At 41.5% G+C, this 26,425-nt stretch overlaps 1 protein-coding gene across 1 annotated transcript in view; it reads left to right on the top strand.

Annotated features, from left to right (window-relative positions):
• spire2 (spire-type actin nucleation factor 2) overlaps nt 1-26,425 on the top strand; it is a 54,902-nt gene that overhangs the window by 5,221 nt on the left and 23,256 nt on the right. Inside the window, exons 4-9 of the mRNA XM_059546570.1 lie at nt 14,234-14,314; nt 14,430-14,594; nt 14,839-14,925; nt 16,258-16,378; nt 16,505-16,671; nt 16,882-17,104. Of these exons, the coding sequence (XP_059402553.1) occupies nt 14,234-14,314; nt 14,430-14,594; nt 14,839-14,925; nt 16,258-16,378; nt 16,505-16,671; nt 16,882-17,104 (844 nt within the window). The remainder of the gene's footprint in view (nt 1-14,233; nt 14,315-14,429; nt 14,595-14,838; nt 14,926-16,257; nt 16,379-16,504; nt 16,672-16,881; nt 17,105-26,425) is intronic.

Raw genomic sequence — 26,425 nt, 5'->3', positions numbered from 1 at the left:
TGAAAACTGGCAGAAAGGTAATTTATTGAACTAATATTCATTTTTACAGTTTTTCTCGATTGCTTAAACACATTTCTTGAAACTATGCCTCATATTCTCAAAACAGTAAACACAAATCCATAACTTCTCACCCAATTCCCCAAACAACCTATTTTCAGGTCAAAATGAAGCTCTACACTCAAAACCATTCACTCTTGCTGAAAAATCTAACTTTGCCCTCAGACATCACACACAAGCCCTCAAAAAAACAAACACACACTACAACATAGTCTTACACACTAGGTGAGATAAATTCCAAACAATACTACAAAAACCAGTAATAAGTTACTCCCTCATAGTCACGTGTTTCCACGTGGGTATCTGTGTGCTAATTGAGCTCAAGCTATGCTGACTTGAGTGAACAATATTGAATGCTAGTGCTTTCTAAAGTGTAAGCACTGAGAAATGTAGGGATTTGTGTGTAGAGTTCACCAAATCTGACTCATGTGTTAAAGCAGGGGAATATTGTTTATAGTAAAGCGAAATGGGTGTGCTTTCTGAAAAAATTTAGCTCAAAAGCCTGCTTATAGTGTTCAAGAAATCAGAAAAACTGTAATGGTATCACATAAGCAGAAAAATGTAACATAAAACAATTCAGTGAGGTAAAGTTTTAAGCATAAAATGGGTGTAGGCTAACATTACATGACTTTACAAATATTTGACATTCAATAAATATCATTCAGTGTATATCTATTTCAATGTGCAGCAGCTTTTCCCACATAGTCTTTTTCACATAATTAAGTGTTAATTAATCCAACAGGCTACATTTCTTAATTAGGGTAATGAAAAGAAGGCAGAGACTCGTGAAATGGGAAACAGTAATGAGAGATGAAGACGAGATGGCCACAATACCAATATTAATATCCAACAGGGAAAACATTTTTTGTTGCTTTTGTATTTGTTGAACAGAAAAATAGCCAAATAAATTGTGAATGATTTGTGTTTTTTTAACAGCTGCGGTGGTGTTTATGGCATATATCTTGTATTTCCCTTCCATCTGGCATCCTTCCATTCCATACAGTAATCAGCTCCATTTTCGGAAGGTGCGATGTTGAGAATGTGTGTGTTATCAATTCATCCAACCACATTGGAAATCCTAAAGGAAATTGTAATTATTAGGTTACTTAAGGTCCCAACAAGATGTATCAAGTGAACACCATTTAAAGGGTACCGTTCCAAATAAATATGCATGTGGATATGGAAAAAAAATAAAAATAAAATTTAAATATAGCAGCAAGCAGCGATGGCGGGCTCAAGCCATCAGTGCAAACGCCACCCCGGTGACATCGGGAAATCGGTGCCCAGCAGGCATAAGCATTTACAGTAACCCTCTGGCAATCAAGTTTTAAGGGATACGGCAGTTAAAGGGTTAATCCGACCCATCTAGACTTTGAAATCACATACACAGAACAATATATATAACTTTATTAACACTTTATTTTAATATATATTAAAAATGTATAAGGTGTGCAATGTAGGTGACACCTAAATGAACACATTACAATTGTTTTATGACTGCAAGTCTTTCTCCTCAAATGCTATTGAGCTTCAAATTTGTGTTTGAGCCCATGTGAAAAAGTAGCATAATTTACATATGATTTACACTTTATTTGAATAAATATCAAACATTCAATTCAATTGTGCATTATAGCTGTCACCTAGATGAACAATTACAGTTGTTTTTATGACTGTAAGTCATTTTCATCAAATGCCACTGACGTTAGAAAAGTGTATACCAATATCACATGTAACTTTAGAGACGGTCCCTAATTTTGAGTCTCTCGAACATCCAACGTCAAGCCAACTTTATGCTTGACTTTTTTTTTTAACTTTTTTTAGTTGTCTTTTCTCTGTGCCGGATTGCTGATGTCCTTTAGCCGGGCATAGATGTCCATCCATCAAGTACTGCTTTATTAACATATATTCCTGCTGTAATTCATGATAAAGTGAGGTTTTTATAAAACATTTAGTAATTTCCTATTTTTAAAAATCTATTTTTTGTGAACTCATCTAATGTGTGGACTATTTATACATTTAAAGCATTCTCAAAGGAGATTTAAAGGAACATTCATCTACTAAACTAAAAAGTTAAACACAACACAGAGGGATACAGAACACAGAAATATTTTTTTCAAGATGCAAAAAATGAAACTGTACAGCTGTACACTTGATAAAATATTTTATATATATATATATATATATATATATATATATATATATATATATATATATATATATGTGTGTGTGTGTGTGTGTGTGTGTGTGTGTGTGTGTGTGTGTGTGTGTGTGTGTGTGTTTGTGTACTAGCTGTCCAATGCTGTTGATAATAGGATTAAGCAAGTGTAGAACACGTACAAACAAGAGTCCATGCAGACGGATGTAGATGCATAACAAATGTCTTTCTTTATTACTTGAGCTCCATTAAACATGATATCAAACTTCTTGTGGCCTATCCTTGTTCACATGTACACACAAAGCCATACCTTATGGACCGCATACAACTAAAATCCTCCTTGCGAGTTACTTTGCAGTGCACTCAAAAACTGAGCTTCCCAAATACCAACACACACACTTGTTGCTCAGGTGCTCTTATTAAACATAGCCACAGCACCACCCAGTGGACAAAACTTTACCATCCCCATAATGGCTCCTACTAATATAGGAGCCATTATGAATATTATATATATATAATATTCAAGTGTAAGGTTTCCTTTTATTGCATATAGAAATTCATATTTCTAAATTCTGTATCAATCTGTGTTGTTTATTTTTATCTTTCTTAGGAAGATAACTGACCCTTTACTTTCCTTTGTAATAAATGTGCTTATAAACCAAGAACAAGTTATTTATAGCTGTGTTTATAAACTACTTACTAATGACTATTAATGTTGGGATAAGGCTTTATAAAGCATCAACTGAATATTTACTAATGGGTGCAGTTATTATAAAGTGTTAACAATGCATTTACTAATGTTAACAAATTAGACATTATTTTACAGTGTTACAAAATCTTTTAATGACTTATAAGTGTTTTGTAATGATTTTATTGACCTTATAAGCATTTGTGAAAGTTCTGCTTGCATTACAGCTTAGTCTTCATCTGTGAGCTGAACAGATTTACTGTTACATCCATGAGATTATGTAAATTCAGATAAATGTCATGTCACAGGATGCAATGGGTCAGTATCAGATGAGTTTGAAATTATATTTTGCAGCACAAATAAGGATTTTTAGGATTTTTTGAAATCCCTAAAACTGTCAGAAAAGGATAAGGCCTAAGAGATTTCATAAACTGTAATGAAAAAAATAAAAATAAATAAAAAACTAAAACACCATTAACAAAACAAAAAAGAAATACAGATTTTTTTCTAGTGATTAAATAGATTTTCAAGTTTCTCTGTCACCCTTAGATTTTTAAAAGTCTCCTCTGTGTCTGTCTCTCTCTCTCTCCCTCTGTGACACAAAGCCCCTCCCCTCCCCTCACTCAGCTGCATGCACTCTCACCCAACCCCCTTCCTGACACAGAGCAGTGACAGAGTGATCATCGGATGTCTGATAGTTTTTTAATTTTCTGTTATCCATAGAGTGTTGTGTAGTCATGAAATTATCCATATTTCCTCTGAATGATTTATCTTCTATATGTATATTTTTTTTAAGTGTTTGGACGCTGCACTTTGAAAAAATAAGACATTTACTGGTTCCTTTTTACTGTTATTTTAAAAAATCACTACGACAAAACCGTTCAAGCTATCCAAAATCCATTCGCAATTTAAGTTCCTCAATGATTTGGCATCATGTAGACAAAGTTTGGTGTTTATTGTGTACTTCTCCTCTGAGAAGTATGCATTAATTCACAGCTTAAAAAATCCAAAAATCCATATTCAAATCAAAATAGCTGACTTCCTGTTGGTCGTATCTGATGAATGTAAATTAGAAAGTTGTCCATCTTGATAAGAACAATTTATGTACCGAGTTTGGTGTCTGCAGCTAAAACTAGCCCCACCACTTTTCACAAAAGGTGGCGCTATAGAGTGCCTCCTTCACGCCCTGTTATGAACTTTTGCCAGTGTCTAGCTCTCATTAATACTGATATGTGTTTTAAGTTTCATGTAATTCTGAACTTGTTATCTGCCTCAAAATCACCGGAACAGCATATTCAAGTTTGACACGTTGCCATGGCAACACTATATTAGATATCAATATCCCCACAAAAGATTTACATCGGCCGTGTTTTGCCATTATTCTGATGTAGTTTGAAGTAAAGTATTTTTAAAATGACACACTTCCTGCTGCCAGTTGGTGGCGCTATAACTTTGACTCCTAATAGTCACATATATACGATCGGCATCATACAATGAACAAACCGATGAAGTTGGATGAAACTCAGGCAATGTATGTGGATGTTATTAGGCATTTCCTGTTTCTCATTTCTCGCCATTATTTCAACGCCTCGCCACGGGCAAACCGTTCAAGATATAAAAAATCTCTTCGCAATTTAGCATCCCCAATGTCTTAAAATCATGTTCACCAAGTTTGGTGGCGAACAGGTGGAGTTCCTCAGAGGAGTATATTAAATTCCAGAGCATGCGCTTTTTACAAAGCCCTAAATAGCCAACTTCCTGTTGTGCGGAGCTTATGACATGCAGTGCGAAAGTTGTTTGGTTTGATGAGATCTATATGTGTAAGTATGTATGATATATGGCCCTCAGTACTACAGGGGGCGCTGTAGAGCCCCTGTGCCATGCCCATGTATCAGTTTCTGCCCGGCCCAAATGGCCGCAGGTTACAAGGTGTGTGCCAATTTTCAAGACTTTTTAAGCATGTTAAGGACCCCAAAAGCACCCGAAACCTTGGAAAAAAATTAGAAGAATAATAATTAAAAAAAAAAAATCCTAAGGAAAACAATAGGGCTTTCGCCCTCCAGGCTTGAGCCCTAATTAAATCCTCTGCTGATATAACTCCCTGCAAATTAAAATAGTCTCCTTGTCTACAGTATCCTTATAAAAGACATGCAATTTGTCACATTTACCGTGTCTGAATGCTGAAAATGAAAGTGGTCTGGTGAGAAAAATAACTATGTTTCCATTTTCATTAAGATTATTTTTTCTTACCCCGCTGGCAATTAATTTTACTTGTTTACCCCAGTTACAAGACTAAATATTGTATATATTTTTTCTTATTGTTACAGTCGTGGGTATGCTAGCATAGGGATCAAGCACACGAGGAGGGTATAAATCAAAAGAGGGGTTTAATGAACATCAAGAGGGAGCAAGGAGCTAAGAAACAGGGCGGAGTGGATGGAGGGGCCAGGGAGGAACCCGGAGCAGGAGGAGCCAGATGGTGCTCAAGAGACCAGCCAGGATGGAGATCCACGGTGGAGTCGACGGCGGGAGGAGCCAAGGTGGAGGAGGAGACGACGACACCAGGGGGCCAACAGACGGAGACTGCGCCGGAGGGTGAGGAGCCCAAGATGGAGCAGAGCAGCCGCAGAGCCAGGGTGAAGCCGAGGATCCGGAGGGCCAAGGCGGAGCAGAAGGCTCAGGCGACCAAGTCGGAGGCGGGGCCCTGGAAGACCACTGCAGAGCTGGAGTGACTGAGGATGGAGGCAGAACCAGAGGGAAGGAGGAGCCTGACTGAGCCGGAGGGATGGAGTGACGAGGCGAAGCCAGAGGAATGGTGTCCAGAGGTGGCGGATGGTCGACGACTGACCAAGGTGGAGCCGGAGGGACGAGGGAGCTCGGTGGAGCAGGTGGGATGCCAGGAATGAGCTAAGAACCAAGGCAGAGCCACTGGGTCAAAGGATTGAGGAGGAGTCCAGGGCTTGGAGGCTGGAGGCGGAGACAGGGAATCCATACGCCAAGGAGGAGCTGGAGACTGGAAGTCCTGTGACGAATCATCGCCCCCAGATGGCGCTGACTGAGGGTGAGCTTAACGAAAGCAGCGAAATCCTCTCTGGGACCGTTCGCTGGTAGGCGTGCCTTACACCGCTCGCTCAGGCCAGAGTAATAGAAATTAGAGAGCGAGCGGTCGGGGAAGTGGGTAAGGCACACCAAATCTAGAAAGTCCCTAGTATGGTCCTCCAGCGAACGGTCCAGTTGCTCCAGGCATAGGAGTCGGACTGCTGGAATTGCCATTCCGGGAGAGGGAGGAAAACAAAACACAAAAAGAAAGAAAAATGCCGCTAACTAAACTGTTTTGATCCGTGATTCTGTTACAGTCGTGGGTATACTAGCATAGGGATCAAGCGCATGAGGAGGGTATAAATCAAAAGAGGGGTTTAATGAACATCAATAGAGGTAATACTGCTAACATAGACAATATACAACATTATTACATTAATCACGGACGAGGAAGAACTAAACAGACAGGGTATTTAAGCACACAGGAGGTAATCAGGGAACTGGAGACAGGTGAGGATCAATCAATTAACAAAACAAGAACAGGAAAAAGACCAAATAAGGAAACTGAAAGTCACTGAACGTAACACTTATATAAAAAATTCATCATGATATAATTTTTTTTAGATATTTGTATTGGAAATAAGGCAAAAAAAAATAAAAAATTAGGCAGCCTGAATTAATGAATGAGGTGTTTAAACATTGCTTACGCTTTAAAAAGGGGGAGGAGACTGAAAGAAACTCTGGTTTTACCAAAGAAAACCTGCTACCAACCAGATTAAGTTCACATGTTACTATAGTGAATTACAGAGAGGTTTCGTTTAGTCTTTTATTGGAACCGAAAACACAGAGTTTCCCTTTTCTGGGGTTAACTAACTCTGAGTTTCCAACAAAACCCACTTTCTGGAATACACTCAAGGAGGATCAACACAGGTTAACATCATTAACTCAAACAGACTTTATTGGTAGAACCAGAAGACAAGTGGTGAAGCAGGTAAGTGATTTTTTAGAATGCAATAGTCCAACATAAACTTAATAACAGTCTTAACTTTCCTTGTATTGTGGGTGGGGAGGGGATCAGCACTGGATCAGAAGATGGAAGCAGATGATGACTGAGAGAGAGATTTGTAGCAGGTAAGTAGCATAGGTAGGTAGCATGCATACACATACAGTATACACACACACACACACACACACACACACACACACACACACACACACACACACACACATACACACACACACACACACACACACACACACACACGCACACACACACACACACACCAACACACACATATACATATATATGACTGTTCTTGGTCTTGCTCTTCCTTGTCCTCCACCTCATATACTCTTCCATACCTCTCAAATTGATGGCCATCTGTGCACTTTGAACTGGCTTATATTTTGTGCATTCACATATTTAGAAACAAGTGTGAATAGTTTTGAACTATTGTGTGTAAACGATGACAACCGTGCTGCCGTTGTACTTAACTTTTGCATTCTTGTATTTAGGGTTTTGCATCACGAGTTTATCACATTTCAAATTGCATTTTACTGAGTGAGAATGTGTTTTGAGTTTTACAAAATGAGTGCATAAGATCTTCAAACAGTGTCTAAACTGCCTGAACTTGTTAGAGGTTTTGGAGAAAGGGTGATTTATTTGACAAATTGGCTATCAAAAGCTATCGAGAATTTGGTTCAGAGAATGGGGTTTAGTGTCTCAGCAAATGTGAGAAACTGTAAGTTGATGCACAGTAGTGGACAACAAAGTTGAGTAGTTTTTTCTCAATGTAGGAAGTCTTAATCCCAAACCACGTTGGTGAAAGACAAGACCAGATGATATGTGTGTGTTTGGTGTTGGCTTATAAAGACCCACTATTGAGGCTAATGGGAGACAGGTGTGGTGATTTTAGAATGTAAGCAGGTGTGAGACTGGAGGGCTTCTGGGAAACGTAATGCACAGAAGTGACAGGTATGTGACCGTTGATCCTGACAGTACCCCTCCCCCCTTCCAGATGGCACAGCCTTGCGCATAACAGAATATAGCCAGCTAGGACAGAAGGGCTGGCGTCCTGGGGCTGTGTCGGTTGTCAGGCATGTGAATAGGAATCTAGAGGCAGGTGAGAGAATCTCAAGGACAGCAACGGAAACCTAGTAAACCATGGCAGAGCAGGTAGCAGAGAAGGAAGAATCATTCAGAAAAACAAGCAGAGTTGAGAACCACCAAGGCAGACCCGGTGGATTAGGATGGGTTGTCAAGATCGAGGACCACCAGGACGGAGCAGGTGGAGCTGGCAGAGTATGAGGTTCCCATGGTGGAACTGAGGATCTCAGACAGACATTTGGAATGCTGGCCAACAGGAGAGCTGGCTGACTTAAGGCCAATAGGAGGGTCAGCTGAGAGATCACGAGGGAACATGGAGTAACCTCCATGGCTACATAATGTCAAACAGGAACTTTGGGAATTACCTTCTTGGTCTAATCTGGATGGACAAAAATGTGGGAATAGCTCTAGGATGATAGCGTACACTTGGCTGTGCTTTGGGATGAGAGTGGGCAAGGTGCTCTGGTCAAGGGCTGGAGCCTGCACTGGACTCTCCATGGTACCCTCACTCCATGGTACCCTATAGGAAAGCTTCAACTGGATGGCGATCTTGGAATATGTATAGGAGGAAATTCACAGGACTAGAGTATAGGATGCCTATGGCTGTTATTGGAATAGATCTGGTCTTCTGTCAGCAAGCAGGAGGATCAATACAGGTAGATGTCTTTTACTTAGACTTTGTTAGTAGAACTAGAAGACAAGTTGTGAAGCAGGGAAATGATTGTTCAGAATGCAAAAGTCCAACATAAACTTGATAAGTTTTAATTTTCCATGTATTACAGGTGAGGAGGGATCAGTGCCGGATCACAGAAAATGGAAGCAGATGATGATGGAGAAAGAGAGGGATTCATAGCAGGTAAGTAGCATAGGTAGGTAGCTAGTTAAGTTGATTCACAGTAGTGGACAACAAAGGTGAGTAGTATCATCAAGTCAAGTCAAGTCTGCTTTATTGTTAATTCTTCCACATGTACAGTACATACATACAGATCATTGGAATTGCTTTACTCTCAGACCCATGGTGCATACAGATAACACTAAAAGATGAGCCTAAAAATACAGATAGATATAGATCAAATCTAAAATCTAGAATACAACTGTACAAATAAGGGCATGTAAAAAAATAAAATAATAATAATAATAAAAATAAGTTAAATAAAACAGCACAAGGCACGTGGCAGATAGAGTGCAAACCAGTGAGGTGAACAAACAGTGCAGATAAAGATTGTAGTGCAAAAAAAGCTTATTCAGTCTGATTAAAGTGACAAAGGGCTCAGAGAGCAGTTCTTTTATTTAACTGACTGATGAGGTGGTAGAATGACGTCAGTTCCATGCTAATTGAGGTAGTGAGCAGACCAATGCTGCACAAAGTGACTGGTGCATGTTATCATATGTTAGTGGGAGGGGGGAGTGGAAGGACCTGGGGATGGGGGGTGGGGGGGGCGAATCATAGTTCAGTGGTGCCTGGAGCAGAAGAGGGAAAGGGGGCAAGTTCAGGAGTGAGTTCAGCTTCCTGACAGCCATATGAATGAAGCTGTCTGATGGGTGTGTGGGATCACCTGCAATGCAGAGGGCTTTATGAGTGAGATGGGTTACATAAATGTCTTGGAGGGAGGGGAGAGAGACACCAATGATCTTCTCAGCTACTCTCACTATGCGTTGTAGAGTCTTCCATTAGGATGCGTTGCAGCCCCCATACCACACAGTGATGCAGCTCGACAGGATGCTCTCGATGATGCCTCTGTAGAAGGTGTACATGATGGGGGGTGGGGCTCTGGCTCTCCTCAGTTTGCGGAGGAAGTAGATACACTGCTGTGCTTTCTTGGCCAGTGCTGCTATGTTTTCTGTCCAGGAGAGGTCCTCTGTGATGTGCACACCTAGGAACTTGATGCTGCTCACTCTGTCCACAGTCACACCATTGATGGTTAGAGGAGCATGCTGAGTGTGCACTCTCCTGAAGTCAACAACAATCTCCTTCATCTTCTCCACATTCAGAGAGAGATTGTTGACTGATATGCAAACTGTAATGGGTCCAAGGGGGGGGGGGGGTCGCAGATTTGATATGGTGGAGGTGGTAGCTTTGAAGCATGTGGGAACAACAGCCTGACTAAGTGAGTGAGTTCCGCTCACTCTAAGTACATGCCCAGGAATGTTGTCAGAACCCGGAGCTTTGCATGCATTGATCCTGCTGAAGGATCTCTTCACATTGTCTGGGGTCAGCGTCATCACCTGGTCACCGGGAGGAGGTGGAGTCTTCTGTGCAGTGGTGCTGTTTTGTTTCTCAAAGCGAGCGAAGAAGGTGTTTAGCTCATTCAGCAGAGAGATGTTGCTGTCACAGGTCTGCGGTGGGGGGTTGTAGTCCATAATAGTCTGTATCCCCTGCCACAGGCTCCCAGTGTCTCTGCTGTTGCTGAATTGATGGGCTATCCTCCTAGAGTACTGCCTCTTAGTCACTCTAATTCTGTGGGATAGGTTGGCCCTAACTGTCCTCAGGTGGTGAGCGTGATTTCGCCAAGTACAACATGTTCCTGGATCAACATCCTTGTTGATCCTGGAACAGCATTCCAATCAACCAATCAGAATTCAGATAAAACTTTTCAGGAAATATCTGTTTTAGGCTTTCAAACAGGGTTAGGTGCTTCTACACTCTTGTTAATCAGCTATAATTTCCCACTGATTTTAGGAATAAATTATGGGTAAGGTTAGGTTTAGGGATAAGATTTGGGTTAAGTCTATATTTTTGGACAATAACGTTGATCCAGGATCATCAAAAGATGTTGATCCAGGAACATTTCTTACTTGGCAAAATCAAGGCGACCGTCCTCAGGCCCACCTCATCTCCAGCTCTGAAGGCAGCGTTCTGCGTCTTAAGATGTCTGTAGACCTCCCCTGTCATCCACGACTTCTGATTGGCCCAGACAGTGATGGTCTTTGTGACTTTTACATCATCAGTACACTTGTTGATGTAGGCAGTGACAGTCTCGGAGTACTCTTGGAGGTCTTTGGTGTTATTGTATGTGGCAGCCTGCTTAAACATATTCCAGTCAGTGGTGTCTAAGCAGACTTGAAGAGCCTCTGACGACCCTTCCGGCCACACTTGAATCTGATTTCGAACTGGTTTGGTGACTTTAATTAGCGGTCTGTATGCAGGCATTAGCATGACAATGATGTGGTCTGAGGCTCCGAGGTGAGGGAGGGGAAGGGCTTTGTAAGCTCCTCTCTGTGTGGTGTAAACAAAGTCTTAAATATTTTTATCTCTTGTTGGAAAGTTAATGTGTTGGTGTATTTTTGGAAACACACTCTTTAAGTCTGCATGGTTGAAATCCCCAGCTATAATGAGAAAAGCATCAGGCTGTCTGCTGCTTACTGATGTGCTGGTACAGTTCACTGGTACAGTTCTTCTCAATGAAGGAAGCTTTTCTATGCAAAGATAAGAACAAGCAACATGTGTGTTTGGTGTTGAGGCTAATGTTAAACAGGTGTTAGCCAAGAGGGGTTCTGGGAAGCGTAGTTTACTAGTGAGGTGACAGGCAATTGAATGATGATCCTGGCAGAGAAGAGGGGAACCTGATTTATGCAGACCACAATGTGCAGTGAATTGATGGGTAGTCTGGGCATGTAAATATCAAAATTCAAGAGCCATTTAGAAACCAATGATCTGATATAAATTTCAGTGTTTGATTTTAAGAATAAATATGTCACAGCCAGTTGCTGGTGTGCCCTTGACAGCCACTAGAGAGAACCCTTCTGGATCATTGTTTGTTTTATTCTGGACTTCAGTTCCCACATTGCACTGATTATTATTTCATTACTCCACCTGTCATTTACCCATTAGCTCACTCTAAGCTATTTATAGAGTCATTCACTCTATAAATGACAGGTGGAGTAATGAAGAGGTATTCTGTGTTTGTGAAATACCTCTTGCCAGTGTTTTTGCTCTGTTTTTGTTTCGGGACTATTAAACTGCATTCGGATCTTCTATGCTTTCCAGAGTTTTCCGTGACAGACTGTGACAATATATGGATTTTTTTTTTTAACATTAAATAAGTGTCCCTCAACTGCGGTATAAACAGGATTTACCAATAGTGAGAAAGGTTTTTTTTTTATAGGCAAAATAATTTATTAGATTTTAATTAAATATTATGAACTGGAATAACGTGCACCAAAGAGCAATCACAATAAAACTGGGAACATATATAAATAAAGTAAAATGTGTCATTTTGCTATTTCATGCCGACTTTTGCCTGCATCTCATTAGCACAACTATGGAAAAGTATACTATATACATATATGTTTTATTCTAAACATTGATGTATTTAAATGTATTCAAATTTCCATGTTTTATTTTAAATTACAATTTGAGTATGTATTTATACATTTACATCAGCAGCATATGATGCGAGTAGGAAAAGTTGTGTGCTTCTATCCACACAAGCTTTAAACAGAACATTACCAATTTATATCCCACACAGTTTTACTCTTGTCCAAAGAAAAGAGTGCCCCAAAACTGAGACAATTCTAATGGTCCTTAAATAACTAATTTTTTAGCTTTATATTCATAATGAAACCCAAAGGAGCAGTTTAGGAGCTTCTAAACAATTCAGAGCTGTTTTAACATGGGTATATTCAATATTGTTGATTGTGTTATGTTGATGTCTAGTGTAGTAATACCAGCCAGTAGAGATCCACAGACAGAGATGGATGGTGTAATTTGTGCCCAGACAGCATGGATCTTTTTGTTTATGTTGCATGACTATAATAAGATTAAGGATAGCTTTTATGGGTGAGTAAAACCTTTAGAATAAAACCTTTTAGAATCAACAGCAGGGCAGGATTTGCTCTTAGCCTAGTGATGTGTTGTTTGCGAACAAGTCGGTTCTTATGAATGATATGCATCAGCTACCATCTGAGGAGCGTTTTTTTAAGACAGCTTTTTAAAATTCTGCTTCCATTTTCTTTTCTTTTTTACTTTCATATTACAAGACAAACTAATGTGCACAATGTGACACGGTTAATAGATATAATGATACAACTGTATTAGATGCTTCTGTTTTGCACACTGTAATTTAGTTTGTATTTGTTATATGATACACAATGTTAAATTTTTGAGATTGATTGTTATGATAGTTTGTGTTTTGGATAGTTTCACTACCCGACAGCACATACCCTGATACATTGCATCTATTTAATGTCTGCATTTACATCTGCAAGATGTATTTGTTAGAGTGTTTGCACATCTGCAATGTATCTCAACGTGAAGATGTTTATGATTTAGAATGTATGTAAATCAGATTTTTCTAAAACGTTTATCAGATGTTTCTAAACAGCAGGTGTTTCCCCAATCAAACGCTCTTTAGCAGACATCTTAGAGACATACCTGTGCAATCTGGGTAACAAAGTGATAACATAAATTATGTTTTATACCAAAAAAATAATTAAAAAGTATAATATTTCAGAAAGGTTTATGGAGCCAGAAATGTGACAAAATTATTTGAATCTGAATTATACTGTGATTGAACAAAACTGAATATTAAATAAGTGAAGTGACATTCAGCCAAGTATGGTGACCCATACTCAGAATTTGTGCTCTGCATTTAACCCATCCGAAATGCACACACACAGAGCAGTGAACACACACACACACACACACACACTGTGAGCACACATCCGGAGCAGTGGGCAGCCATTTATGCTGCGGCGCCCGGGGAGCAGTTGGGGGTTCGATGCCTTGCTCAAGGGCACCTAAGTCGTGGTATTGAAGGTGGAGAGAGAACTGTACATGCACTCCCCCCACCTACAATTCCTGCCAGCCCGGGACTCGAACTCACAACCTTTCGATTGGGAGTCCAACTCTCTAACCATTAGGCCACGACTTCCCCAAAATGGCAATTTTATAAATGGCAGTTTATAGTTTTTTTTTTATGATTAAGTTTACTTACTTTGAATAATTTAATTATATTTGTGCACACATACCAGACATAGGTCAAAAAACATTTTCAAATTTGGGTGAATTATAAAAGCCAGAAGTGGTACTAAATAAAGAGCTGTTTGGGAGCCGAAAGAGCCGGTTCTTTTTGCTGAGCTGAGCCGAATTATCCGCATCCCCCACTTTTATGTTGTGTAAAACACCATATTACACAGTTTGTGTGAGAATTTAAGACTCTGATAACTATCTGATATTTTCCTGTAGATGCTGAAGAAGATCAAGACGGAGGAACCCCAGGAAGACAATTCCACCACTGAGCTTGATGCTCTTCAAAACACTGACTGGGTAAAAGACGTGCTTATTAGAGCTGTTGTTGACACAGTAGTCTTGATTACTCATATTTCTCTTTGTGATGTCCAGCTGTATAAGCTGATGTAATGATGGAGATGTGTGTTTGTAGGCTCGGCTGTGGGTGCAGCTGATGAAGGAGTTGAGGCAAGGTGTGAAGCTCAAGAAGGTGGAGGAGCAGCCCTTTAACCCTCTGCCCACAGAGTTCAGCCTCACACCCTTTGAGATGCTCATGCAGGACATCCGCTCACGCAAATATAAACTACGCAAAGTTGTGGTGAGTGCATTTTAACTACACTCGTGCTGAAGACACTGAAATGGCATCGAGGTTGCTGTAGTAAGTACATTTTGAGAGGTTTATCCCCCACTTAATCTCATAATCCCTGTAAATCGACTATATGTGTGAGATTATGGCTTTGGAAAGACTTTTCAGATGATGCAGCATGGCAGTGATTAGCCATTGTCTTTATATATGACAATAACTATAATATCATGCCTCTGTGCCTCTTTTTCTTCTGCAGGTAGATGGAAATATTTCCACGTGTGTGAAACGAAATGCTCATGAGCTGATTTTGGACTTCATCAGATCAAGACCCCCTCTTAAACCGGTTGGTTACTCACAATATCTTATAATTAATCTGCAGTAACACCATGTCCTAACCAGACACAACCCTATACAAAAAATGAATGCAATCACTTCCATATAAATTTACCAGTCACAGCCACAACAAGCAGCAGGATAGTTTGATTGTTGCTGGGTTTTTATATTTGTGGCGTTGCACTAACACTGTCCATTGTGAAAAATCATACATCTTTCCACTCCACACAACACTTTTCACGATTCTATTCCATGTAATAAACAAACCAACTTTGAGATCATAACATTCTAAACTATGATTTGATTTTTTTTTTAAAAAGTATATTGAAAATTTATAGTGAAATCTTGAGTCTAATTAGGCAGTGAACGGTTTATACCATAAATAAAACATTGTGAATGAATGTGATTAAATAAAAAAAAAGTAAGTACAGTCTCTTTAAAGCAAGTCATGTCAAATCATGGCCATCTTTGAAATGCCTCTCTGGTATGCAAGTGCAGCTCCTATCTCTTTGAATGGGGAAACTTCAAATTCTCCAAAACTGTTCACCAAGATTACAAATAAATTTCGTATTTGAAATCACCAATGAAATCTGACATAAATGTTGTTTCTTTTGCTCAAATAACGTTAAAAAGCATGCACAGTCCTAAGCCCATGTTTTTTATAGCAAGCAGGACTTCTAATCAACGTTCCCTCTAATTTTATTTTCTAGCTGAACAAGTCTTTGGTACAGTATGACTATAATGTCATTATTACAAGTGTCCACATATATACAAATATGTAAAAGTAGTGAAGAGATATTATAAGGACACTGATTCGATTATGTTAATCACAATTCTCCATAGGAGACATTCTTGTGCTGTGAATTCTGTTTTCATGGTAACTGTGATCTGATTGGTTGATTACATTCAAACTGCTTCACTAGCATGACATATTTTTGTACTTCTTGCCATAGCATTACGATGAACTGATTGCCTGATCTATCTTCATGATTATCGATAATTATAGGAATCTTTAAATGTAGATTTGGTCCCATTTTATATACCATTTTATAAGCGTCCTTAACTACTGTTTATATATTTAAAAAGTATTTAATTACAGATGTGATTAAATGCATGTATCTAAAATGTAAGTACAATGTAACAACATGTATGTACAAGTACACTGCATCAAATTCTATTATTTTTTTTACCTACTATGTATCACTAGCTGCTGCATTGCTTTATTAAAATGATCCTAGATTCTCAAAAGAAGAGAAAAAAAGAGAGGTAAACCATCAGTGAATACAGTTTCTCCCAAAATGTGTATACTGTTTTGGTTTTAAGACTGTCCTGACGTCTGCAGGTGTCCGAACGCAGCCTGCCTCCTGCTCCCCAGCAGCAGCAGTCGCTCCATGATCGAGTCCTGGCTGAGATCAGGCAAGATCACAAACTCAAACCTGTGGAGCAATCCAGTTCAAAGAGATGTATGTTAACCACATGCTACAGTGAAACACTGTTAAAAACACTACCGGTCCTCCATAACTTCTGAAGCTCTTTAGCTTTCTCGTTTTGTGTTAAATTACTCACAGCAATGTTTCTTCTCTCTTCAGCATTTGGCTCATTACCCTGTCTGGCACACACCTGCCAATGTGACATCAAATCAACTTCCTGCCTTGACCTTTCAGTCACAGGAGCAGGGTCCCGCCCACCATCTCGCATGCGTGTTCTTCTAAAAGCTCCAACACTGGCAGAAATGGAGGAGATGAATATATTTGAGGTGAGAGATTTCAGTGCAGTCAGCATTACTTCCGTGATCTTACCACTGCAACAACGGTCTTGGAGATGATTTCCCAAACTTAAAGACTTTAAATTGACTTTAAGGCTCACACTATGTCTTCTGATTCAGAGTTTTATAAAAAGCTAGCTCGGTAGACCTTCCTGACTTAATTTTTCAGTTGTATTTATTGCCTCTATTTTGTTGGTGAAGGATGAGGACTCTCCAGATGGCATGGATATCAGGCGAGTGGAGAGCTCTCCTACACCTCTGAAGAGAGATCGATCCTTCTCTGAACACGACCTGGATGAGCTTAGAGGGGAAGTGATGTCATCCCTCTCAGAATCACCTCAATACACAGGTGTCGGTCCTCTGAGAGGAGAGAGACCTCGATCGCATACGCTGACAGGCATTGGAGCACCACACATCTATAAAGGTCAGAGCTGGACAAACACCTGTAAGACATTATGGACCTAAACATTGATCAGCAAAGTAAGCCTTACGAAGAGTTAACTGTGGTTAAAGTACATTCAAGGTACTATTTTATCTAATATAGTTTGTAGACTACAAATAATTAACAAAAAAAAGAAAAAAAAGAAAAGAAAAAAAAGGCCTTATATATTGTTATATATCAAATTATATTTTTCTGGCAAAAAAAAAACAGTCAACAGCTTGAACACATTAAATTATACTGAATACAACTAATTACTCTTAAAAACAATGAACTGACAATTCATTGATAAAAACAGGATATATGTCACTAAATATTTATTTCAAGTAAATGACAAATGCTGTTGCCTGATGAAAGAAACTTTATTTATATAGCGCTTTAAACAAAATACATTGCATCAAAGCAACTGAACAACATTCATTTACATTTACATTTAATCATTTAGCAGACGCTTTTATCCAAAGCGACTTACAAATGAGAACAATAGAAGCAATCAGACCAACAAGAGAACAACTACAGTTTACAAGTGCCATGACAAGTCTCAATTAATCTAGTATAGAACACATAGCCAGGTTTTTTTTTTTTTATATATATAAATGAAAAGACAAGAAAAGGAAAGGTGCTAGTGTTAGTTGGTTAAGTGCAGGCAAAAAAGATGAGTCTTTAGATGTTTTTTTGAAAATGAGTAAAGACTACACTACACAGAAGCTGTACGAATTGAGAGTGGGAGGTCATTCCACCAGCTGGGCACAGTCCAGGAAATGGTCCGTGAGAGTGATTTTGAACTTCTTTGGGATGGCACCACAAGGCGTCGTTCATTAGGAAAACAGTGTGTCAATAATGCAAAATGATAGTTAAAGGCAGTTCATCATTGAATTCACTGATGTCATCTCTGTTCAGTTAAATAGTGTCTGTGCATTTATTTGCAAGTCAACGATATCGCTGTAGATGAAGTGACCCCAACTAAGCAAGCCAGAGGAGACAGCGGCAAGGAACCGAAACTCCATCGGTGACAGAATGAAGAAAAAAACCTTGGGAGAAACCAGGCTCAGTTGGGGGGTCAGTTCTCCTCTGACCAGACGAAACCAGTAGTTCAATTCCAGGCTGCAGCAAAGTCAGATTGTGCAGAAGAATCATCTGTTTCCTGTGGTCTTGTCCTGGTGGTCCTCTGAGACAAGGTCTTTACAGGGGATCTGTATCTGGGGCTGTAGTTGTCCTGGTCTCCGCTGTCTTTCAGGGCAGTAGAGGTCCTTTCTGGTGCTGATCCACCATCTGGTCTGGTTACATACGGGATCCGGGTGACTGCAGTAACCCTCTGATCTGTATACAGACTGGATCTGGTGGCCACGGTGACCTCGGAATAAGAGAGAAACAGACAAATATTAGCGTAGATGCCATTCTTCTAATGATATAGCAAGTACATCGTGTATTATGGGAAGTGTTCCCGTTTCCGGTTTACCTACTTAATGCAGCCTAAAAATCCTTTAACGGATTTGGATATTAAAAGCATATTAGTATGTTATGTGTAAGCCAGGTTAAAGAGATGGGTCTTTAATCTAGATTTAAACTGCAAGAGTGTGTCTGCCTCCCGAACAATGTTAGGTAGGTTATTCCAGAGTTTAGGCGCCAAATAGGAAAAGGATCTGCCACCCGCATTTGATTTTGATATTCTAGGTATTATCAAATTGCCTGAGTTTTGAGAACGTAGCGAACGTAAAGGATTATAATGTAAAAGGAGCTCATTCAAATACTGAGGTGCTAAACCATTCAGGGCTTTATAAGTAATAAGCAATATTTTAAAATCTATACAATGTTTGATAGGGAGCCAGTGCAGTGTTGACAGGACCGGGCTAATATGGTCATACTTCCTGGTTCTAGTAAGAACTCTTGCTGCTGCATTTTGGACTAGCTGTAGCCGGCAGCCATATCACCCCGGAGCCCAAGACCGGTTTCCCACTGAGGCTAAGCAGGGCTGAGCCTGGTCAGTACCTGGATGGGAGACCTCCTGAGAAAACTAGGTTGCTGCTGGAAGAGGTGCTAGTGAGGCCAGCAGGGGGTGCTCACCCTGTGGTCTGTGTGGGTCCTAGCGCCCCAGTGTAGTGATGGGGACACTATACTGTCAACAAGCACCGTCCTTCGGGTGAGACATTAAACCGAGGTCCTGACTCTCTGTGGTCAGTAAAAATCCCAGGATGTCTTTCGAAAAGAGTAGAGGTGTGACCTCGGCATCCTGGCTAAATTCGCCCATTGGCCTCCGACCATCATGGCCTCCTAACAATCCCCATATCTGCTGATTGGCTTCATCACTCTGTCTCCTCTCCACCAGTAAGCTGGTATGTGGTGGGCGTTCTGGCGCAATATGGCTGCCGTCGCATCATCCAGGTGGATGCTGCACACTGGTGGTGGATGAGGAGATACCCCCTGTCTATGTAAAGCGCTATATAAATGTAATGAATTATTATTATTATTAGTTTGTTTACTAAGCGTGCAGAACAACCACCCAATAAAGCATTACAATAATCTAACCTTGAGGTCATAAATGCATGGATTAACATTTCTGCATTTGACATTGAGAGCATAGGCCGTAATTTAGATATATTTTTGAGATGGAAAAATGCAGTTTTACAAATTCTAGAAACTTGGCTTCCTAAGGAAAGATTGCGATCAAATAGCACACCTAGGTTCCTAACTGATGACGAAGAATTGACAAAGCAACCATCAAGTCTAAGACAGTGTTCTAGGTTATTAGAAGCAGAGTTTTTAGGTCCTATAATTAACATCTCTGTTTTTTCAGAATTTAGCAGTAAGAAATTACTCGTCATCCAGTTTTTTATATCGACTATGCATTCCATTAGTTTTTCAAATTGGTGTGTTTCACCGGGTCATGAAGAAATATAGAGCTGAGTATCATCAGCATAACAGTAAAAGCTAACACAATGTTCCCTGATGAGATCTCCCAAGGGTAACATATAAAGCGTGAAGAGTAGCGGCCCTAGTACTGAGCTTTGAGGTACTCCATACTGCACTTGTGATCGGTAGGATACATCTTCATTCACTGCTACGAACTGATGGCGGTCATATAAGTACGATTTAAACCATGCTAATGCACTTCCATTAATGCCAACAAAGTGTTCAAGTCTATGCAAAAGAATGTTGTGGTCAGTTGTGTCAAACGCAGCACTAAGATCCAATAAAACTAATAGAGAAATACACCCACGATCAGATGATAAGAGTAAATCATTTGTAACTCTAAGGAGAGCAGTCTTAGTACTATGATACGGTCTAAATCCTGACTGGAAATCCTCACATATACTAATTTTCTCTAAGAAGGAATATAATTGTGAGGATGCCACCTTTTCTAGTATCTTGGACAGAAAAGGGAGATTCGAGATTGGTCTATAATTAACTAGTTCTTTGGGGTCAAGTTGTGGTTTTTTGATGAGAGGCTTAATAACAGCCAGTTTGAAGGTTTTGGGGACATATCCTAATGACAATGAGGAATTAATAATAGTCAGAAGAGGATCTATGACTTCAGGAAGCACCTCTTTTAGGAGCTTAGATGGTATAGGGTCTAACATACATGTTGTTGGTTTAGATGATTTAACAAGTTTATACAATTCTTCCTCTCCTATAGTAGAGAATGAGTGGAACTGTTCCTCAGGGGATCTATAGTGCACTGTCTGATGCGATACTGTAGTTGACGGCTGAATGGTTGCAATTTTATCTCTAATAGTGTACATTTTAGAAGTAAAGTAGTTCATATTAAAGTCATTGCTGTGGTGTTGGGAAATGTCAACACTTGTTGAGGCTTTATTTTTCATTAATTTAGCTACTGTATTGAATAAATACCTAGGGTTATGTTTGTTTTCTTCTAAAAGAGAAGAAAAGTAATCGGATCTAGCAGTTTTTAATGCTTTTCTGTAGGATAGGTTACTTTCCCGCCAAGAATTACGAAATACCTCTAGTTTTGTTTTCCTCCAGCTGCGCTCCATTTTTCGGGCTGCTCTCTTTAGGGTGCGAGTATGCTCATTATACCATGGTGTCAAACTGTTTTCCTTTAAGGCGCAATATGTAATTTTCCTGCTTTAAAAATAGCAGATATCACTATATCTATGTTATATATATTTTTTTGTTGTGTACTTACATTATCCCGACAGTTTCCACGAACTTTCAAATCCGGAGAAAATTATAGTTTAATTAGAAGACACGGCACGTTTCTTTATTTCCGTTTTGTCGCCCGTCTATGGCGTCATATAAACTTTGACCCCTCTAGTTTATCTAACTTCCTGCGGAACCGCCAAATACAAAGGTGAACAGAAGCAAAGACGAGACGAAGAAGAAAAAGTATTAGCTAGCCTTGATCGAGACTATTATATTTTATATTTATATTGTTTATATTCGTATTTATACCTCAATCAATAACTTAGTTATGGATCATGATTATGCTTTGCCTGCACGTTTTGTGAAGCGCAAACGTACGGGTGAAATAAATTACCTGAGAAGGTTTTGGGACGAAGAAGAAACGAGACACAGGTAAATATTGGAGTTGCATTTCCAAGATAGAGAGAGCTTCGTGACAAGCTGAAACTACAGAGAGATGCTTGCATTCTAATAAACCGGTATGCATCCATTCAGATAACTGTATCTATCCGTATGTTTTGTGAAACGATGATGTCTTGTGTAAAACGCAGACGGACTAGCTCTCATGTAGAGTATAATGTAAATCTACATGTGTTCTATATCTAGCTGGATAAAGTAGCTTCAAATGCAGTTCACTATCTTGTTCGATATCATAGTATAAACGTAGCCTAATTATAATTATTAACGAAAGGCAACCGTGTTTTTTTTTAACATATATTACTACTAGCTAGATGGAATATTGATTTGATAGGGGTCTGATAATTCATATATCTCTCCGTTCGAAAATACGTGATTGTCAAAATACTAAGGCCGGAGACACACTGGCTGCGTGGCGTCTCTGCTGCGTGCCAGAAGCGTGGTGGCTGTCTCGCGTTTTTTGTGTCTTCAAACACCAGAATCGTGCCTGGCGCGGCGCGCTGCTGCTGCTGTAGGTGACATAGAGGGAGACCGCCGACAGACCAGGCTCTTGTCTTCATGACAACAATATCTATACTTCATGTTGAACATAAAGATAAAGCCTACTGATAAAGGACACCGTCAACAGTATTGACGGCAAAATAGACTATGTTTGACAGGTGCAATATTTGTCACGTGTGGTGATACAAGAAACACGGAGAGATCCAAGTGCGGGTATGATGTTTATTAAAGGGTAATCCAAAAGGGGTAAACAGTCCAGGCAGGGTCAAAACCAGAATATCCAAATCCAAACATAAACAAGACACGAACACAAGGCAAGGACAAGAGCTGACGGACATGAGTTTCAAACATTAAACAAGGACTCTGTAACACAGACTGAGACAGACCGGGTATAAATACACAAAAGGATAATGGGGAAACAGGAGACAGGTGGGGAACAATCAATTAACTAAACAAGGAGGAAGGTGACCAAATAAGGAGACAGGAAGTGATAATATGATAAACACCGTGGGAACTGAGGACACCTAGTGGAAACCCAGGGAACACAACCCAGACACTGTGACAGTACCCCCATTCTACGGAGCGGCTCCCAGACGCTCCAAGACAGACACAAAACAGAGACCAGGAGGGAGGCGGACAGGTGGAGGCTCAGGGGGAGGGACGGAGGGCAAGAAAAGAAAAACATGGGGAACAGGCACCAGAATGTAAACACAACAAAGAAAGACCAGGAGGGAGGAGGACCGGAGGAGGTTCAGGGGGAGGGACGGAGGGCCAGTCTAACAGAAAGGAACAGGGACAGACATTAACACAAAAACAAAAGGAAAAAACAACATGAAGCACCCCAGGGCGGAGCAGAAGACCACCACACCCTTGTGGTCAAGGCCAGAGTCCTCCAGGGCGGAGCGGAAGACCACCACGTCCGCGTGGTCAGAGCGGAAGCCCCCCAGGGCGAAGCAGAGGACCACCACGTCCGCGTGGTCAGAGCGGAAGCCCCCCAGGGCGGAGCGGAGGACCACCACGTCCGCGTGGTCAGAGCGGAAGCCCCCCAGGGCGGAGCGGAGGACCACCAAGTCCGCGTGGTCAGAGCGGAAGTCCCCCAGTGCGGAGCGGAGGACCACCACATCCTCGTGGTCAGAGCGGAAGCCCCCCAGGGCGGAGCGGAGGACCACCACGTCCTCGTGGTCAGAGCGGAAGCCCCCCAGGGTGGAGCGGAGGACCACCACGTCCTCGTGGTCAGAGCGGAAGCCCCCCAGGGCGGAGCGGAGGACCACCACGTCCTCGTGGTCAGAGCGGAAGCCCCCCAGGGCGGAGCGGAGGACCACCACGTCCTCGTGGTCGACGCCAGAGTCCCCCAGGGCGGAGCGGAGGACCACCACAACCGTGTAGTTGACGCCAGGGTCCCCCAGGGCGGAGCGGATGACCACCACCCCCCTGTGGTAGAGTCCTCGGGAGTCCTGAGTCCTCGGCCTCGGGAACGGCGTCGGGCACCGCCTCGGCCTCGGGAACGGCGTCGGGCACCGCCTCGGCCTCGGGAACGGCCTCGGGAACGGCATCGGGCACCGCCTCGGCTTCCGGAACGGCCTCGGGAACGGCCTCGGGCACCGCCTCGGCTTCCGGAACGGCCTCGGGAACGGCGTCGGGCACCGCCTCGGCCTCCGGAATGGCATCGGGCACCGCCTCGGCCTCCGGAACGGCATCGGGCACCGCCTCGGCCTCCGGAACAGCATCGGGCACCGCCTCGGCCTCCGGAACAGCATCGGGCACCGCCTCGGCCTCCGGAACAGCATCGGGCACCGCATCGGCCTCCGGAACAGCATCGGGCACCGCCTCTGGAACGTCCTCTGGGCTTTGAGGAACGGTAGACGCCTGTCTCCTCCTCCTCCGCCCTCTATGATGGCGAGTCGGTGACACCTTGTCTGGAGACTCAGGCGTTGAGTCGGCCATCTTGTGCTGTGGCTCCAAGCTGGCGGCCATCTTGTGCTGTGGCTCTGGGCTGGCAGCCATCTTGTGCTGTGGCGCTGGGCTGGCGGCCATCTTGTGCTGTGGCGCTGGGCTGGCGGCCATCTTGTGCTGAGGCGCTGGCTCAGCAGCCATGACGTTAACTGTCTTGGGAATCTCTAGGATCTTGGACAGCGTAGCGAAATAATCCAAGAATGAGTCAGCGGCCTTCTTGGGCGTTGGCGCTGAGCTGGCGGCCATTTTGCACCGTGGCGCTGGACTCGCGGCAATCATGGGCAGTGGCGCCACCGTGGCGGACGTGCGCTTCCTCTCCCCTCTCCGTCTGCCATGGTGAGACGGTGGCTCTGATCCATCCCACACGAGCCCCGGGTCGAAGGGAGGCCATGGTTGAGAGCGGTGCTGAATCTCCTCTCGACCACTCCCTCCTCGGCGACCTCCCCTGGTCCCCCGGAAAACCACCAGGCGAGTTCCCTCAAATCCGTTCCTCTCCCGCTCTGTGGCTGGGGAGGAGACATGAGCAGACATACCGCTGGATCTTCGCTTGGACAGAGTCCTTCTGTCACGTTTGGTGATACAAGAAACACGGAGAGATCCAAGTGCGGGTATGATGTTTATTAAAGGGTAATCCAAAAGGGGTAAACAGTCCAGGCAGGGTCAAAACCAGAATATCCAAATCCAAACATAAACAAGACACGAACACAAGGCAAGGACAAGAGCTGACGGACATGAGTTTCAAACATTAAACAAGGACTCTGTAACACAGACTCATACAGACCGGGTATAAATACACAAAAGGATAATGGGGAAACAGGAGACAGGTGGGGAACAATCAATTAACTAAACAAGGAGGAAGGTGACCAAATAAGGAGACAGGAAGTGATAATATGATAAACACCGTGGGAACTGAGGACACCTAGTGGAAACCCAGGGAACACAACCCAGACACTGTGACAATATTTGAAAATCGATAATTATTTATTTATTTTTTAAATTACATTTGTATCTGAATTTATGTCAACCTATAGACTTTCAAACATCAAAATGTCATGAATTAATATGTATTTGTGTACAAAATTACATATAAACATATTTTCCTATTATGTAATAAAGTATGTAATAAAGGCTTTTTAATTTTTTCACTGAGATATTCGAGTGCCTTGGAGTCCTTGTCTTCAGAGATTTATTATCCCACAACCAAAGAGCACCGAGACTTTATACCCCATGCAGCACTTTTGTTTTTGCATTACTTTGAAGAATTAAGGGCGTTGAGGGATCGTCTTGTGCAGAAGTTGCTCCGTCAAGTAGACGATATTGGGGATCTACAATTGTTCCATCACAAGATGACGACTAATTATTTTTCCTATTCTAAAGAAGAAGGTGAGAAGATCATTGTCACAGATACACTGTTGGGTCAAGAAGATAGACCGCAGCATGTAGATTGTAAAAAACTGTGTTATGAATTAAAGAGACATTCTGAAAAAGAATTAAGATTACATCTTCACATGGTTACATTATCAGATTATTGGAGAGAAAATATGATTCCCAGAGGACTCAGAATCAAAAAATTTCCTTCGTTTGGTCATGGAGATACAGAGTTTAGACAAAAATGGGAAGCAATATTAAATAAATGCTCCCAAGATCTGATGCTGCTATTAATTGAAGAAGCAAGGAAACAGAAGTCTGAAATGCAAAAGCAGATTGTTAAAATCAAACAAGAGATTACATCAGAAGGGCATTAATCGCTTTCTCAATTTGAAGAGATACTTAAAGAAGAATTAGAACAACTATCTAAAAAACTCAAGCAAGACAAGCTGGCCAAATTTGGAAAAGATGAAAATGATTACAAAGAGCAGAAGGTTTACACATGGTCACAATGGAATGTGAAGACTCCCAGAAAGAGGTCAGTGTCCTTTAATTTACCTAGCAGTGATGAGGACCGTCCAGTATCAGAGACATCACCCAGAAGAGATTTTTTAGAGAACAAGTCCAGAACACATCAGAGATTCAGAAGACAAGAAAGCGGAAGACGAGACGAGGAAGAAAGAGATCGACCAAGAGCTCCAGTACAAGGCAGATACACCAGGAGCCGAACAAAGGAGATGAGGTGATCAACATTTCAAATGTCACGCTGCCAGCAAGTTGCATGTCTGTTTTGTCAAAAGGTCTCACTTATGCCCCAATTAATACTGCAGAAGATTTCCAGACTAAAGTGGACTTATTCAAGTTTCATCGGAGTCTTCAACTTAAAGCTTGGTACTATACATCTGAAGCAGCTACTCGTACCCAAGA

The sequence above is a fragment of the Carassius carassius genome, chromosome 50 (genome assembly GCF_963082965.1).
Source record: "Carassius carassius chromosome 50, fCarCar2.1, whole genome shotgun sequence".
NCBI lineage: Eukaryota > Metazoa > Chordata > Actinopteri > Cypriniformes > Cyprinidae > Carassius > Carassius carassius.
This window is presented reverse-complemented; position numbering and strand designations above follow the sequence as displayed.